The sequence below is a fragment of the Acomys russatus genome, chromosome 3 (assembly GCF_903995435.1).
Source record: "Acomys russatus chromosome 3, mAcoRus1.1, whole genome shotgun sequence".
Classification (NCBI taxonomy): Eukaryota; Metazoa; Chordata; class Mammalia; order Rodentia; family Muridae; genus Acomys; species Acomys russatus.
In genome coordinates this window covers 55260737-55280008 of record NC_067139.1, presented here as the reverse complement: position 1 = coordinate 55280008, position 19272 = coordinate 55260737, and the positions used below count along the sequence as shown (strand labels likewise).

The 19272-nt window shown below is 40.1% G+C and overlaps 1 protein-coding gene across 1 annotated transcript in view; it reads right to left on the bottom strand.

The window, feature by feature from the left end:
- The window catches only part of Dennd6a (DENN domain containing 6A), a 54362-nt gene that overhangs the window by 23980 nt on the left and 11110 nt on the right, over positions 1-19272 (bottom strand). Inside the window, exons 4-9 of the mRNA XM_051140550.1 lie at positions 10744-10856; positions 9548-9628; positions 5897-6002; positions 3437-3516; positions 2285-2347; positions 1209-1264 (exon numbers count right to left, since the gene is read on the bottom strand). Of these exons, the coding sequence (XP_050996507.1) occupies positions 1209-1264; positions 2285-2347; positions 3437-3516; positions 5897-6002; positions 9548-9628; positions 10744-10856 (499 nt within the window). The remainder of the gene's footprint in view (positions 1-1208; positions 1265-2284; positions 2348-3436; positions 3517-5896; positions 6003-9547; positions 9629-10743; positions 10857-19272) is intronic.

Here is a 19272-nt window from a genome sequence, read left to right as displayed (position 1 = left end):
TTGTTCTTTCTGCCCCAGATATTGGATGTCAGCGCCTTTTTACAACCAATTAAGAGCAAGACAACACCTGGCACAACACTTGGATTGCCTCTGGGCATAGAGGGCTGTCTAAGCTTCAAATATCTGCACAGCTGTGCAAGAACAAGTTATTTACAAAAATAAAGCTGTTGATGGGCTACAGAAATGACAATACAGGCCGCGTGGTGTCCAGGACAGTCAAGGCTACACAGAGAAACCCAGTCTTGAAAAAGAAAGAAAGAAAGAAAGAAAGAAAGAAAGAAAGAAAGAAAGAAAGAAAACGAATGAAAGGACAATACAAAAATCCTGCCAGCACTCAGCTCTCTGCCAGGACAGAATTAACAATTAAAACTACAGAGACACACTTTCACACAATATGAAGAAAAGTCACCCAAACAATATTTGAATTTCTATTCTAAGTATTTTGAAGGAAACAAAATAATTTTCCAAGGGGCATTTGCTGAATGTCCATAACTTAAAATGCAAAGCTAGGCTGGGAGGACAGTTTTGCATAGAGCATGTGCTTTGCACAGTGCAAGGCCCTGGGCCCAATCTCTAGAACATACACAGACACACTCACTCTACAAAGAGAAAGAAGGAACAGGAAGTTCATCTGTGCTGGGCGCGGTGGAGCACGCCTTATATCCCAGCACGCCTTTAATCGCAGTGCCAAAGATTCTTACTCAGCTGTCTGGAGAAAAAGCATAAACAGTGGTAGTTTTTCTTTTTTGCTTCTTTCCTCTTTTTTCAAGCACTGGACTACATCATTTTATTTAAAAAATTCAAGAAATAATATTTGTTGTTGTTTCTATTTTTTTTTTTTACTGAAGGTTTTTAACTAAAGGACAAACCCTGTGCCATTTCATCTCCAAATTTAAAATTCAACTTAAAAACAAAAACCCTCTACTTTTTCTAACATCTCCATGATACAGCTTTTGTACCAAACGAAGCAGAAGCTATTTAACCATGTAGTACGCAATATGGAGCTCAATTTTCTAGACTCATCAGATGCAGCCCCGGATGAACCACTGGATTTTGCCAGTAAAACATAATATTGTTTTTCAAATTTTCAAGAATCTTTGGGGGTTCATTATGAGTATTTTCTTCCAGGTTTATTCACATTCTCCATTAATTTATAACAATTATCACAAAGTAAAAGACAAGTAGCTAACAATTTTTTTATTCTTTACCTGAAAAGATCCACCTCATGAACGGTAGGTAAAATAATAGATGTTTGTGTGTCTGCCTAAAGGATTAAAAGAAGAAGAAGAAGAAAATTAGGAGAAATATTACTACAATTTACAGAAATTGTTTTTTGTTTTTGTTTTTAAGACAGGGTCTAACTGTAGCCTCCGATGTCCTGGAAATCACTGTGTAGTCCAGGGTAGCCTTGAACTCACAGGAGATTAGTACTGAGACATAAAATTGTGCACCACCACACCTGGTTATCTTAAGCCAAGTATGACACATGATGGTACATGACTGTACTATGATACCAGCACCCAAAAGCAGAGGCAGGAGAACTGATGCAAGTTCAAGGTCAGCCTCACTATTAAGTTCTTGGTGAGGCAGGGCTTACATAGTGAGATCCTGTTTCAAAAAACACATAATAAATAAGTGAAATTAACAATACAATTATCGCACAATAAAAAAGCTATATTGCTCTGTTCACTTTGACAAGTTTCTCTTCTTTCAGAGAGAATGGGTCTTATCAGTCTCCCAGTACAGAAAACGTCAGAGAAAAGCACAAACACTCTAAGAATCAACCCAATGGCCAGATGTGCAACACAACTGCACTGCATAACTACCATTGACACTAAGGCACATGAAACAAGTGCAGCTGGTTTTCCTGCTGCTCTCCAGCTTTACACAAAGACCAAAGGGAGCAGTAATAAAGCAGCCGGACTATTTCACCAAAGACTCAAACTGAGATGAACAGAAACTGCTTTCAGAAAAATAAAAGTTCCGGAATGCTTTTGATGGAGTCTTCTAAAATTAGGATTCTGCTGGCTACCCTTCTAAGAGAACAGCTTTTGCCAGAATTAAACTTCTTTTAAAGTGTTTACTGTCGTTTTGTCTCCACAATTGCAACATAAACTCTGAGTTCTCCAGTACCTACTGAGATAGGAACAACACAACATTTCTAACAAGAAATGTAACAAAGTTTATCACCAATTAACTGGAAAAGTAATGGGTGTTTCAGTATGTTCAGAAATATATTAACAGGCCCAGAAACTATGTTGTGATCATTTTAGCGTCACAGTACCTGCTGAGTTAACTGCACCATCTGAGTGGTCCCAGGCTTGTCATGGCATGTGGGAATCCGCACCTTAAGTGACAAATAGAGAAGATAGTACCTTCATCTGTATGAGGCGTGACGTCTCTGGCTACTACAAGGACACAGCCAGCATTTCTAAAATGCTATAACTACATGTAAAATATCTATTTATGTAGGATTTTAGCACTACAGGTATTCATTTTTAGCTACAGAAGAAAGCAGGGAAACCAAAGTTCCCATGTCTACAAACAGAGGCCACTAAAAACCAAGGAGCAAATGTGCTGGAAGCACAATAAGGACATCAGCTTCGCAGACTTCCCGCCTACCTTTCCAGTCTCTGCTTCATAAACTCACACCCAAACACACCCTCTCGAGCCTGCCAAACTTCTGAATAAATCCCACAGGAAACAATGGGAACTGTCAACCCAGTGCTATCAGTATTTTTTTTTTTTATGTTTGCCCAAACAGGGGTGGGGGAAATACATACACAAAACAAGCAAATCTAAAGAAGGAACACTGATATGAATAAATCCAATGTCACAAATATATGAATTGCAAAGAACTTGAATACATTCATACAAAATTTGAGAGTAAAATGCCTTAAAAACAAAACAATGAGTTAGGGACATAGCACAGTGGTAAAGCACTTGCTTAGTGCTGTGAGGCCCTAGGTTCAATCCATAATCCACAGAGAGAAAAAAGAAACAGAAAAAAAAAAAATCCTCATTGTAGCAGAGAATATTCCAAGATAAACATGCTTGGTTTGACATTAAATGTTAAAAGACCATTTAGAGCTGAAAACCAGTGACTTTTCTAGCTATCTTAATTTTATCAGCAACTCACACTCAATACCACAAGTGCTCTGCTTCTGCTTATCACCCTTACTGCAGGATTCGAGGGGGAGGCACTTTTTTCTGGAACAACACTGCTGCACAAACTCTACAAGGGGCAATGCCTGGCTAGAAGGATTCTGTAAGCAGGATAAACTGTGGTGTATCTGTAATGCCTCACAGCAAAAACAACAGTGAAGGCAGAAACAGTACTAAATGTCATCAGGTTGTTAAAAAAGCAAAACTCATGTGTGAGCTTTCTATAGAGTTCTTTAAAGCACAGACAAGTGAGATTACAGTAGGTTGTTACCTTCATTAGTACTCCCATGATAGGCAGATGCAGTGTTTTCCCTGGCAATGGGGCAGGCCATCGGTCAACATCATTACAAGCTGAAAATGTAACAAAATATTTTCTTTAATGTATTTTATTAATTTATTCATATTACATCTAAATTGTTAACCTATCCCTTGTATCTTCCCATTCCTCCCTCCCATTTTTCCCTTATTCAACCCTCCCCTATGACTGTGACTGAGGGGGACCTCCTCCCTCTGTATATGATCATAGGGTATCAAGTCTTCTTGGTAGCCTGCTATCCTTCCTCTGAGTGCCACCAGGCCTCCCTATCAAGGGGACGTGGTCAAATATGGGGCCCCAGAGTTCGTGTGAAAGTCAGTCCCCACTCTCCACTTAACTGTGGAGAATGTCCTGTCCATCGGCTAGATCTGGGTAGGGATTCGAAGTTTATTGCACGTATTGTCCTTGGCTGGTGCTATAGTTTGAGCAGGACCCCTGGACCCAGATCTGCCCATCATAATGTTCTTTTTGTAGGTTTCTAGGACTCTCTGGATCTTTCTATTTCCCCATTCTCCCATGCTTCTCTCACCTAGAGTCCCAATAGGATGTCCTCCCCTCTGTCCCACTTTCCTGGTAAGTGAAGACTTTCATGAGACATATCCCTTGGGCCCAGATATAAGTGAGTATATACCATTTGACTCTTTCTGCTTCTGGGTTAACTCACTCCAAAATATTTTCTTAATGTACGTAGAAAGTTAAAATATTTAAAATGGGTGTTACAGGTTAGACCTTTTTTGTAACATGGAAGAAATATATTAATAATAACAGCAGATAAAGAAAAGTAAAATTGATGAAATATTTAATTTATATTTCTTTCACTGCATTCATTTACATTACATTTCTAGGATATACTGATTAACTGTTTAATGGGAACTAGAGAGATGGCTTAGCTGTTAAGAGTGTTTCCTGGGGCTGGAGAGATGGCTTAGTGGTTAAGAGCACCACCTGCTCTTCCAAAGGTCCTGAGTTCAATTCCCAGCAACCACATGGTGGCTCACAACCATGTATAATGTAACCTGGTGCCCTCTTCTGGCCTGCAGGTAAACAAGCAGATAACACTATATACATAATAATAAAATAAGTCTTAAAAAGTAAAAATAAATAAAAATTGTTTTAAAAAAAGAGTGTTTCCTGCTCTTGCAAAAAAGCCTGAGTTTAGTTTTTTTCTACTGATGTCAGGATATCTCCGTCTGTCTGTCTGTCTGTCTGTTTCTCTCTCTCTCTCTCTTTCTCTCTCTCTCTCACACACACACACACACACACACCAATAAAATTTTTTCTAATTAAAAAGAAAAACCCTTTGAGCCAGGTGTGGTAGGGCATACCTTTAATACCAGCACTTGGGAGGCAGAGGCAGGCAGATCTCTGTGAGTTTAAGGCCAGCCTGGTCTACAAAGCAAGTCCAGGACAGCCAGAGCTACACAGAGAAACCCTGTCTTGAAAAACAAAATAAAAATAAAAACAACAATCAAAAAACCTATTGAATGACAAGTAGGCTCAAAGGGAGCTTTACTATTTATTTTTTAACTACTGTTTCTATTTCTGGATTTCTGTTCAGTGGTACTCCAAGAACAACCAGTTCAAAACCTTTTTACTAACTCTAACAGACTCCATTTATGTTATTACAGTAGATAGAATCAAAGAGCATTTTTAGTATTTATAGGAAAGATGCCAGACCAAATGTTCTGTATCTCCCTCACATCATGTAAGTTTTATATGCTCTTTTGATTTTTTAGAATATTAATTTCCACTTTATTCAAACTCTTTAATTAAGAGTATATAACTTGGGTGTAGGGATGAAGAGTTGCCTCAAATGTTATACGTGATAACAGCTCTGCCAACAGACTAAAGTTTGGTTCCCAAAATCCATGTCAAGTAGCTCACAGAGGCTTGTAACTTCAGCTCCAAGGTATCTGATCGCTCTGGCCTCCAAGGTATGCACGCACACACAAACACACACACACACACACACACACACACACACAAAGTAAGCAAATAAATAAATAAATGAAAACCAAAATTAAATCTTAAAAGAGAACACACCTTGAGCTGGGGAAAGTCACAAGCATGAGGAGCGGAGTTTGATGCCCAGAACTCACACAAGAACAGTCATGTCAGGGATGCATGGTTGTGATTCAAGTACCAGGGAGGAGGAGACAGGAGGCTCACTGGGGCTTACTAGTCAGTCAGCCTATCCTAATTAGAAAGCCGCAGGTCTCAGTAAGAGACCCTGCCTCAAAAATCAAGGAGAGTGACTCCTAAAGAACACCACCGAAAATTCACATCTGGCTCTCCCGACATGGGCATGTGCACTTATACACATATGCCTCTGAAAACATGTAGATATGCATGAACAGATATACCTGCTCTCACAGACACACACACAGTACATGACTCATATAGTATTTAACTTACCTGCTTCCAAGTAAGGTTCATTCTTTTCAAAATATTCTGGTGCTATCTGTTTGAGTACGGTGTGAAAAAAATGAATATAAGGTAGTTTGCTGATCAAAACCAAAGACTGAAGAAAGAAAGGGGAGAAAGGGTTTTTTAATGCCTAATGATTATAATTTAAGTTTGCCGTTTATGTTTTTAAGTATCTTTTATTAATATTATTATTATTGTTTGTTTGTTTTTGCGACAGGGTTTCTATGTGTGTAGCTTTGGCTGTCCTGGACTTACTTTGTAGACCAGGCTGACCTCGAACTCACAGTGATCTGTTTGCCTCTCCCTCCTGAGTACTGGGACTAAAGGCATGTGCCACCTTGTCCGGCTGCCATTTATGGTAGTTTTGTTTTGTTTTGTTGGGTTTTCAAAGCAGGGTCTCTCTGTGTAGCCTTGGTTGTCCTGGACTCACTTTATACACCAGGCTAGCCTCGAACTCACAGTGATCCACCTGCCTCTGCCTCCCAAGTGCTGGGATTAAAGGCGTGCACCACCATGCCTGGCTTGCCGTTTATATTTTTATGAACAAATTATTGAGCTAAAATTAAGCAAAAAAAAAAGTATGGGTTTTGAAATGAAAGATTTTTACAATACATGGTTAAAAGAAAATACAAAATCATGACTGAGGAACATAAAATGTTTAATCTTATTATGCTTTAAGGAGTGGTTCTCAGGCTGTGGATCATGGCGCCTTTGGGAGTCGAAGAGCCCTTTCACAGGGGTTGCATATCAGACATCCTATATACCAAACATTTACATTACAATTCATAACAGTAGCAAAATTACAGTTACAAAACAGCAACAAAAACAATGTTATTATTGAGGTCACCACAACAAGAGGAAGGTTGAGAACCACAGGAACTAGAGGCATGTTCACAGATACTCCTGCTTTTCAGGTAAACCAATTTCCCCAACAGACAGACTACTATAATGGACAATTTTAAAAGCCAAGTATAATTGTTAGTTTTAACTGTCAACTGCAGACAGTCATAACCACCCAAGAAGAGAATATCAATAAATGATCCTGTATATCAGGCTGGCCTATGTTTGTGGGAGATTATCTTGACTATGTTAATTGTGGTAAGAAGACCCGCCCACTACGGTTAAAACCATTTCCTAACCAGGGGATCCTGAACTGTCTAAGAGTGAGAAGAACAGGCTGAGCATGCTATGGATGTAATCATGTGGATGCAAGTCATCATGTTCCCGAGCCACTGCCACTGTGAACGCTCCACAAAGGCGCACTGTATGACCTAGAACTACAGCTAATACACTGCATTCTCCCCCGAGTTGTTTGGTCAGGGCATTTTATCACAGCAATAGAAACAAACTAAGATACTGACCTATTGTCTACAACATAGCAATATCAAAAATTAGCCACATGAAGTCTTCCTACTAAGGAAATAACTAACTGTGGTGTTTGGCCCAAATCCCTATGCCTGCTATGTTCTACAGTTCAGCTGTCCTAGGCTAACCACACACATCAAAATGGCAAGTATGATCAGTTTAGATAACAACTACACTAATTTTTAAATGCTGGGTTTTTTTCTTGAAAGCTGTTCTTTTTTATTACAATTTTATTTTTATTTATGTGTATATGTATGGCTGTCCAGAGGCCAGAAGAAAGCTGCAGATTCATTGGAGTTGGTTATAGGTACTTGTAAGCTGTGGTTGCTAGCAACTGAACTCCTGTCCTCCGCAGTAGTAGAAAATGCTCTTAACTGCTGACCAGTCTCCAAACTACATTTTACCTTTCCATTCAACATTAATTAGTGGGCATTAAAATTTTTGTATTACAAATGGAAAAAGTTATGTCTTAATAGCTTACATTAGAATAAGAATGATTCAAAAACTTTGACCCAAAACTTACCCTGCCGACAAGACATGCAGGGATAAAGATAGAACAGATGAAAAAGATTGAGGGACTGTCCAGCCTGGCCCAACCCAAGGCCCACTCCATGGAAGAGAGCCAACCCCTGACATTATTAATGATACTCTGCTAGGCTAACAGGCAGGAGCCTATCAGAGTTGTCTTCTGAGAGGCTCCATACAGCAGCGGTTTAAAACAGAGGCTGAGACCCACAGCCAAACACTGGGTAAAGCATAGGGAGTCTAGTGGAAAAGTGGACGGAAAAATAAAAGGATCTGGAGTGACAAGAGCTCCCCAAGAAGACCAATAGAGCCAACTAACCAGGGCCCAGAGGAGCCTGTGGAGTCTGAAACACCAACCTAGGACCATGCATGGACTGGACCTAGGTCCCTTACACAGATGTAGCCCATGGGCAGCTCAAGGTACATATGGGTCCAGTAGTAAGGGGAGCGAGGGCTGTCTCTGACATGGACTCCATTGCGTGTTATTTGGTCATTTCCCCTTCATGGGTCTGCCTTGCCAGGACACAGGAAAAGAGGATGAACTCAGTCCTGACACAACTTGATGAGCTGGGGTGGGTGGGTAAGGGGAGGGGCTCTCCTTCTCCGAGTAATAGAGGAGGAGGAACTCGGTAGGAAGGGTGGGACTGGGAGGAGAGGAAGGAGGGGGCTATGACCAGGATGTAAAGTGAATAAATAAATTAATAAAAAAAAGAATAGGAATGATTGATTTCTGCCTCTTCATTTAATTTATGAAAAAGACTGTACATTTAGGTTGGAAGGAATAATGGCTAAGATGTTATTAATTTTACTTATTTTATTGACTCATCAAAAAAAAACCTGCAAGTTTTTACAGGTTGTAAGACTATTACGCTTGCTAATTTTTTTTCTTTATTCTAAAATGTCAAAATGCAGTAAAAGCTGGGCACAGTGGCCCATGCCTGTAATCCCAGCACTCTGGGAGTCACAGGCAGGTGGATCTCTGTAAATTTGAGGCCAGCCTGGTCTACAAAGCAAGTCCAGGACAGCCAAGGCTACACAGAGAACTAAAACCAAAAACAAACTAACAAATGCAGTAGAATTCTTCTATGAATTAACTAAAACATAACAGTTTATCAGAAGTCCAGTACAGAGACAGCAAAAATTCAATAGTTAAAAACTGGAACATGGGGCCAGGTATGGTGGTTAATCCCAGCACTTGGAAGGCAGAGGCAGACAGATCACTGTGAGTTGTAGGCCAGCCTCTCTGCAAAGTGAGTTCAAGAAAGCCAAAATAACACAGAAAAACTCTGTCTTGAAAAACAAGAAAAAAACCAACCAAACAAAAAAAACCAAAATACTGGAACATGGTGGCACATACCTTAATCTCTGTACTCCGGCGGCAGAGGCAGGTGGATTTCTGTGAGTATGATGGGGCCAGTCAGGTCTACACAAGTTCCAGAACAACCAGAGTTACATATACAGTCAGATCTTATTTAAATAAGTAAGTAAATAAATAAATGCAGATGCCTATAATTTTTTAAAAAGGTACAAGTAAAACATAAAAACTTGAGACATTAAGTTTAACTATTTCTATTTTGGGGCTGGGGAATTCAGACAGGATCTCATGTAGTCCCAGGTGGTCTCAAATTCTGATTTTTTTTTCTATCTCCACCTTCCAAATGTTTAGATCACAGGCAGGCCACTATCAGGTCCAGCTCTCACTTTCTGAGTCACAACATAAAACACTTTAATAGTGCACATAAAAATTACCTTCTGAAAGTAGCCTCTTTTAAGAGTTTTATCTCGAACTTGGCGAAAATACACGTATCCATAAAAATATGCAGGATCTTTCTATGAAAGAAGAGACAAAAAATTTTATGCATGTATATGCATATGTGTGTGTGTACAATATATATATATATGTGTTATTGGACATTTGATCCCATTGTGAACCCCGAGATTGTGAATTGTAAAACCTGTTTCTAGTGGTGGAGTGGCTCAGCCCTAGCACACAGCTTTAATTCAAGAGCTTTCTGTACACAGGATTAAATAAAGTCAGCCCTAGGTCAAGAGGCGGAGCAGGAATCCAACAGACAGGGAGTCAACTGAAAGGAAAGACACCGAGAGAAGGGTATTTAAGACAGCATGGAGAGGGAGCTCGGAACTTTCGGCTTTTAGCTTCTGGCTTTTTCCTCTGGGATGTGAGCTGAGAAGGAAGGTCAGCTGGGCGCTTTCTCTGCTTCTCTGAAATTGTAGGCTTACACCCAGCATCTGGCTCCTGAGTCTTCAATGGTAAAATCAAATGACTGGGACTTGTCATTCTTTTTAACAACACATATGTACATACATACACAGACATCCTTTAACAGGAACACTGGGCTTCCTTAGTGACCCAAGTCAATGTGTGAGCAATACATAAAAGCTAGTCATACTTCCTATCAACAAACAAAAATCAGAATAAAGAACCTGCCAACTTGCATTAAGAGTAAAACCATAACCCAAGAACTAGAGGTGGGACTTTTCCTAGGAACCATGAGCCGGTGTTCTTCATTCACATCTGCACTAGCAAACTGAAACCAGAAAACCATCAAAGTCAGTATCTTTCCCAATGCTACATTGTTAAATTTTGCAGTAAACACTGATAAGTAATAATAAAATCTAGATACTGGCAAAGGGGTATTTATGGCATATTGCCACTCCACCTGCACAACCAAGGACCGCTATACTAGTCAGTTTTTACAATTTACTATGACATCATTTCCAGAATCGTAACTTTATAGTCAATTCCACTCACATACTGAATCCTTATCACTTTGACTATTTAAGAAACCCAGCTAGATAATAAAATAACGCCTACCCTAAAAAAGGCAAACAATATTGAAATGTTATCAAAGGTGAGTAAATAAACTAGCTCTAAAGCAATGTTTCCTCTCACATGGGCATTTTTCCATGACCACTTTCCCAACCTTTAAGTAAACTGGTAAGTCTTTGTCAAATTGATCAAGAAGACAATGCAGTGACACCCTCCTCCCAGAAGACTGGCGGAATCTGAAACAAAACTGGGTGTCTCCAAGACAACCTAAGGAAAGCAAAAGGAAAAGCAAGGCTTAGTGTGACATTTATCCAGTTTCAACAATGTTATAGTGAGACTACTTTACAACTATTTTAAACCCATTTCTTCATGTTTTAAACAATGAAAAAGAAGACAGCTAAAAATTCGAGGACTTAGCCAGGTGCAATGGTGCATGCCTTTAATCTCAGTACTTGGGAGCAGAGGCAGGTGGATCTTTAGAGTCTGAAGCCAGCCAGCATGGACTACACAGTGAGGTCTACAACAGCCAGAGCTACAAAGTGAGGCCCTGCCTCGAAAAAAAACAAACACAATAAATCAATACTCTGGACTTGCTCAAGGACTCCTTGCTAGTTAGAGGCAAAATGCATGTTTTGGGTTTTTGGTTTTTTGTTGTTTGTTTGTTTGTTTTTTGTGTTTTGTTTTTGTTTTGTTTTTTGTTTTTTTCAAGACAGGGTTTCTCTGGCTCTCCTGGAACTCGCTCTGCAGACCAGGCTGGCCTCGAGCTCAAGGAGATCCACCTGCCTCTGCCTCCCAAGTGCTGTGATTAAAGGCATGAGCCACCACTGCCCAGCCAAAATGCATGTCTTTGTTTTTTGCTTTCTGTTTTGGTTTTTCAAGTCAGAGTTTCTCTGTGTAGCCTTGGCTGTCCTGGAACTCACTCTGTAGACTGGCCTCAAAATCACAGAGATCTGCCTACCTCTGCCTCCCAAGTGCTGGGATTAAAGACATGCACCACCACTGGCCAAAATGCATGTCTTAATTCCTAAATTTGTTTGCAATTTTTCTACTTCATTTTCCATTGTCATTCATTTTTTGTCTGCATATGATGTTATCTCACAAATATAAACACACACACATACACACACACACACGGACCTCTTGTTAAAATCTACGTCTATATAAACTTTTGTTTTTCTGTTTTGTTTTTGAGACATGGTCTCACTATGTGCCCTGGATATCCTGAATTCTCTATGTAGACCTGGCTAATTTTCAACTGAGTGATCAGCCTGTTTTTGCCTCTCAAGAGCTGGGATTAAGGCATGTACCACCATACTCATCACATATATTAAAAAGTCTTTTAGAGACAGGGTCTCATGTAGCTCAGGATGGCCTCAAACTTGCTATGCAGCCTTGAACTCCTGATCTTCCTGCACTTACCTCCCCAGTGCTGAGATCACAGTTATGCCATCAGGACAACTGTATGTGGTGCAGAGTACTGAATATACTTGTTGTTTATTTATGTACATTGGTGTTTTGGCTGCATGTATGTCTTTGTGAGGCTGTCAGATCTCCTGGAATTAGAGTTACAGACAGTTGTCAGCTGCCACATGGATTCTGGGAATTGAATCCAGGTCCTCTGGAAGAGCAGCCAATGTTCTTAACCACTGTACCATCTCTCCAGCCCCGAATATATGGATTCTTGTGTGCTAGGTAAGCACTTCCCCCACTAAACTACACGCCCAGTTTCCAAATACATAAACTTTTAAAAGTAGGCAAAGCTCTGGTGATTAGAGATGATGATGACGATGATGTAGTGAAAAATATGAAAGCCTTTACTGTGACAATCAGTGGCTATACTTGGAGAAGAAGGGGAGTGAGTCAGAAGAGGACTGAGGAGGGTATTGAGATGCTGGCCAAGTTCTATTAATTGGTCCTATGTGTGCTTTACATTTCACAATGAAAAGCTCCTTTAAAAACACATAAGCTGGGAAGTGGTGGCACGCGCCTTTAATCTCAGCACTTGGGAGGCAGAGGTAGACAGATCTTCATAAGTTCGAGGCCAGCCTGTTCTACAAAGGGAGTCCAGGACAGCTAAGGCTACACAGAGAAACCTTGTCTCACAAAAAACAAAACAAACAACAACAAAAACAAACCAAAACACATAATATACAAGACTCAGTAAGAGTCCAGGTAATCAATCAACTTACACCTTAATCATCTGAGTTAACAATTAATTTTCAACTTTAATCAGCAAGCCTCCTAAAATGCAAATTTTAATTACATTCTTCAGGCAATAATTACTTTAAAAACTATTAATACTCTAAAAACTATCTTATTAAAAGTCATGCAAGTGGCTCTCTCTCTCTCTCTCTCTCTCCCTGCCCCCCCCCTTCCTTTACTCTTCCTCTCACCCTCTATTTCTCTACCTCAGTCTCTCTCTGGGGTACCCCTCCCTCCTTTCCTTCTCTCCCCCCATGCTCACTTAATAGACTTCATATATTCTAATATCTTGTATCTTATTACCTTATATCTTCATCATAAAACCCTTCCCCACTGCATGGCCAATTCCAATAAACCTGCATTTACATACTATTAAAAAAAAAAAAAAAAGTCATGCAAGCTGGCAGAAACAGCTAAACCAGCGAGATGACTCGGCAGGTGAAAGTGTTTTCTTCTCAAACCTGATGAACTGAGTTCAACGCCCAGAACCACAGATGCAATAGAGAGCTGATGCCTGGCAATTGTCTTCTGGCTGCCACACACTCCTTCATGGCGGCACACTGGCACATGTGTACCAGCTGAGTGTAGTGCACACATACACACAGAGTAATAATGTTGATAATTATATTAAATTAAAATATAAATATTTGCAGTAATATCACTTAGATTTTCCCCCAGGCAATAAGTTAGAATTAATATAACAATGCTCAATGTTTTTATCATTATACATGTAACTCCTTTTTTTCCCTAAGTTCTAAATAGGAAACAGAAACTTCACAATCTGTTCAACATTTTTTAAAAGCCAAATTAGCTAAGTATATCTAATAGCAATTGCAGACACTAATGATTCTTTGCTGTCAGAGGGAAACAAAGTCTTGCTATGTTTCTCAGGCTGGCCTGGACTCACTATGCAGCCAGATCCTCCTGCCTCAGCTTCCTGACATCTAGGATTACAAGTGTATATACACCACGCATCCAGATCTAGTTGCATTACCTGTTTAAGCACGGGGAGAAGTGCGCTGTGGTATGGTCTAGCACTGTTTCTGTTACACCAACTTTAATACCAATGGCCCAGATTTTCTCTTTAAAAACAATTAATGTTTAGAAAATGCAAATGGCTCATCTATTGGAAGGCTTAGTCCCCAGCTAACAGCACTGTTTTGGGAGGTTCTGAGAACTTAAGAAGGTGGAAACTCGCTGGAAGACTCAGGTCACTGGGGCAGATCCTTGAGGACACCTGTGCTCACTGCTTTCTGTCTGTAGTCATGAAGTGAGCTACTCCATCACACAAAACTTTATTTTAAGAGTAAACAGCATGTTATGTGAGGAGTGTGCATGCACACATCTCCTCAGCTCCAAGCTGGTGCTGCTAAGATTTATGCTCAGCCATCTACCCAGCCCCAGCTACTGTTTTTCATGTCAGGACAGATACTGAAACTGCTTTTCTTCATTTAACCAAAGCCTCTCTCAAGCAAAGCTCTTCATAGCAGAGCTGTTCAGGGCCCTTGATCTCTGGCCAAAGTGTCCATTCAAAAAGTATCAGTGCGTTCAGCCATGGTCCCTCCTACAAGAATGTCAGGGAGATGGCAGAAAGATCTTCCTCCATTTTAAGATCACTGTGAAGTATTTTTAAAGCTTCTTTTACCTGTACAACTCAGACCTCAAAGTTAAAGGTAAACAGAATTTTCTTATTCCAAAACAGTCACTCAAAGACTGAAGAAAAAGGTTAAATATTTTTCCTGATGACAACAACTTTAAAAGTTTACTTCTACATTTTCAGAAACACAAGCATGGTGTGGGTCAGAATTCACATGACTAAGATAATGCATCAAGGCGTAGTGGTGGGCAAGTTTCCAGGCTGGTCCGATGACCATCACAACAGCAGCAACAAACAAGAAAGCAAAGGCAAAGGCTCTACTCTGTGGCCCTCGGGGCTCTACAGTCACTCGCCCTGCTGTGACCAGAGCGGCTGAGATGGAAGTGCTCAGAGACAGTATTTGAGGTTAGATACTCTCATGTCTAAAGTACAGACATGTACAAGTGTACAGCACAGAAGTGGGCAAATATACAAGTATAGACAAGTACAAGTGTGTAAGTGTAGAAGTTTAGAAGTGTAACTTGTCAGTGTAGAAGTGTAGAAATATGGAAGAGCAGAAGTACAGAAATATGGAAGCATAGTGTGTGCAAGCAGAGAAGTGTAGGTACAGGTATAAGTGTGCAGCTGTACAAGTACAGAAGTGCATTAGTGTAGCCTCTGCACTAACATCGGTTCATAAATTTGCTAACTGACATGTGACCAAGTAAAAACATAAGTGAATACACTCAAAAGCTTTTCTAGCAATCTGATGCTAGTGTGAAAATGTACAGTTTTATGTTGTTTTTACTAATATTTTTATAATTGCCTTTTCCTAATATTTTCTTTAGCTTGGATTTTACAAAAGTATTGAGCCACACAGCCATTAAAAAACAAAGTGCTCGCTTCACCAGCACATATACTAAAAAACAAAACAAAACAAACAAGAAACCCAGGCCCTTAAATACAGATAATTTAAGGAGTATACAGTATATGACAATGTCCTTGTTGCTTGACATAAATATTGTCTGTAAGGCAAGTCTACCCACTACAAGGACTGTTTCTTCCTTGAATTCATGGCTACTCAAAGTTCTCTCTCCTGAGCCTAAGTTTCTTCCTTTAACCCATTTAAAGTACGGAGATTGCTGTCCTTGAGCATCCAACACGGCTTAAGCTTAAGGAGCCCCACACTCATGTGGGATAACGGGAAGAACGAGGGCAGAGTCTGGCATGTGAAGCTGAGGGCAAGCACAGGCTACGTTCATATTCAGATAGACGCACTCAGAAGAAACAAGAACCAGCCCAGCTTCTCTCTAAAATCATCAAGATCTAAGGTATGTGTGAGGGGAGGGTTGTAGGATTGGCCAACTATTTCACTGTGAATTGCAAAAGCACTTTTCTTCTGTATAGTTTTCATACAGACTAAAATACGATTTTCCCCCCCACACCGCCCCCCCGCCGGCCCCCCGAGAGGAGGAAGGTCAGTGTATCATGGTAAGGAAACCTTGATTTATGACTCTTTCCTAAAGTCTGCGCTGCTGTGCCAAGATTTCCTTCCACAGCAATAAAAGCTATTTTGGAACTTTTAAATCAATCTCAAGGTTGGCAGAGTAATTATAACTTCCATTTGCAGCACACAGCGGAAAAATGGTGGTCTGGATAAGCAGCACAGGCTCTGAAATGCTCTCCAGACCACAATCATCTGACAGACCATCAAGGTGCGGCTTTCAAGGTCTTGTGCCAATTTCATTAATATGTTCTCATCAGACTTCAGGTAATATGAACTACAATTCATTTGATGAGCTGTTTATTAAAAAGACATTTAAAAATCTGAAGGTCACTTATATGGCTAAAATATTAGAATTTTTATTTACAGATATACACTTGAGCTTAAACTTATAAAAAGAAAATGGCCCACACAGATATCATTAAATCATTATTTAAAAGGCTATCAAGTTCCAGGTGTAATGGCACACACCTTTAATCCCAGCACTTGGGAGGCGGAGAGAGACAGGGATCTCTGTGAGCTCAAGGCCAGCCTGGTCTACAGAGTGAGTTTTTTTCTTTCCTTTTAAAGATTTATTTATTTATTTATTTATTAAGTATGCAATGTTCTGTCTGCATGTGTGCCAGGAAGCCAGAAGAGGGCACCAGATCTCATTACAGACAGTTGTGAACCACCATGTGGTTGCTGGGAAGTGAACTCAGGAGCTCTGGAAGAGCAGATAGTGCCTTTTTTTTTTTTTTTTTTTTAAGATTTTTTTTTTTTTATTATGTATACAATGCTCCGCCTGCATGTACAACTACATGCAGAAGAGGGCATCAGATCATGTTATAGATGGTTGTGAGCCACCATGTCATTGCTGGGAATTGAACTCAGGATCCCTGGAAGATCCGTCAGTGCTCTTAACCACTGAGCCATCTCTCCAGCCCCAGAGTTAGTTTCAAGACAGCCATAGCTATATAATGAAACTCTGTCTTGAAAAAAAAAACAAAAACAAACCAAAAAGGCTATCAAGTAGCTCAGTGACAAAAGTTCTTACCTGGCATGCACAAAGTCCTAGGTGCAATTCCCAGTTTGACAAATAAATAAAATAAATAAATAAATTTAAAGGTTATTTATTTATTATGTGAGTATTCTGTCTACATGTACACCTGCAGGCCAGAAGAGGGCACCAGATCACATTATAGATGGTTGGGAGCCACCATGTGGTTTCTGGGAATTGAACTCAGGACCTCTGGAAGAGCAAAGAGTGCTCTTAACCCATGAGCCATCTCTCCAGTCCCAAATAAATAAATTTTTAAAGTCTGTCAAAATATCATAGAACTAACTTTTTAGCTCTGATGTCGGTGAGAGAAGGGAAGCTCTTCTCCTAGTCCCTGGAGTTCAGTAGCTAGAATCTGTGCATTAAATTGAGCAACAACAATAAAATATTAACGACACGGAAGATCTGGTGGGCATGGCGCTGTGCCTTTAAATTCTGAACGCTGGCGGCAGAGGCAGGTGGGCTTCTGTAGTTTGAGGCCAGCCTGGTCTACACAGTGAGTTCCAGAGCAGCTAAGGTGGTTACACAGAGAAACTGTCTGGAAAAACTGGGGGCAGGGGCAATAGAAAAGACTTACTTTGTATGTTTCTGAAAACTTTACAGAAAAAATTAATATCCAAAGGGAGTTAGATCTGGGAACTGACAATTTTAACAGAGGTAAACTGCAGAAGCAGAAGCTTAGCCTTCTAGAATTAGTAAACTGTGGGAAGGTAAGCATAAATATGGAAAACTATAGGAGTTAAGGATTATTTAGCCAAGTTTGCTTATACTGATTTGAGTCAATGCCATGTCTAGCAAGAGGTAATGAATCTGGGGCCAGGAAAAATTGCTCAGGGAGTAAAGGCAATTGCTACACAAGCCAGGAAACCTGAGATTGACCTATGGAACCCACTTACATGGTAGAAGGAATCAATTCTATGAAGCTGCCCACTGACCATGCCCACCATGGCATGTGCAACTACACATTACACACACACACAAGCACATACAGAGAGAGAGAGAGAGAGAGAGAGAGAGAGAGAGACAGACAGACAGACAGACCTATGACAGCCAGTTACAGACCAGTAGGGTATTACACAGTCAACTGGTATTCCAATCACAGAAAGCCAATTCACCCTACAAGCGCCACATTTTAGCTTACTTTGAGTGCTGGAAATCCAAACCAGCACTCACTGTATTCAGCGCTGTATATGCAGAGTTGATAAGGAAAGTGTTAAGGTGAAATAAGGAGAGAATCAAACAACCTGTCATGGTATCATTATTGACAAAAAAAAAACCCTAAAGGTTCTAACCAGATCAGATGAGAACAGGAAACCTACTAGACTTTTTGTTTGTTTGTTTTTTGGTTTTTTGAGACAGGGTTTCTCTGTGTACCCTTGACTGTCCTAGACTCACTTTGTAGACCAGGCTGGCCTCGAACTCACAGTGAACTGCCTGCCTCTGACTCCTGAGGGCTGGGATTAAAGGCATGTCCCACCATGCCTGGTGAGACCTACTAGACTTGATCAAGAGCAATATCTAATTTAGGCAGAAACTAATTTTCTTTCACATATTTCACCAAAGCCGAACTCTACATATACAGGGGAGAGAAAAAAATCTGCAAGCCATACTGAAAGAAAAATTAATAATAATCTGTTCAATCTCCCAAATCAGATTGTCAGGACATTAGACATAAGCACAAAGAGAAAGAAGATGGAGTAACTCTGCTTTAAGGGCTCTGTGTGGCCTGAGGGGTTGAGTTCTGGTCACTGTAAGTCTATGACACTGTTTGGAAAGTAAAACACAGGGGTAGCCTGAGAGATGTCAATGGTTGGGACCACACAAGCACAGTTCATAGGAACCAGGGAAAGCAAGTGTAACAACAAGCATTGTGCTTTAAACTAAGCAGTATTTCAAGAGCTTTACATGACACAGTACCTCATATAAACAACTGCAAAGAATTGATGGTAGTATTTTACTACCATCTTCCTTCTGGTTTGTAAATTTTTTTTAGAGAGATCGTCAGTGGCTAAAAGAGCCTGCTGCTCTTCCAGAGAACCGAAGTGGCTCTTCAACTGCCTCTAACAGCAGCTTCAGGGGATCTGCTGACCTCCTCTGGCCTCTGACAGCACTACACCCATGTGCAAAAACACACATTCTGATATACACACATAATTTAAAAAAAAAAAAAAATTCATACTGCTTTTGCACAATTCCAGGCAAATTTCTAAGTTCTGAACTGAAAATAAACTATATACTATATGCTATCTTGGTCTTTAAGAATTTATTGTTCTTTGTATGTTTATTTATTTATTTGTTTGGTTTTGGCCTTTTGAGACAGGGTTTCTCTGTGTAGCCTTGGCTGTCCCAGACTCACTTTGTG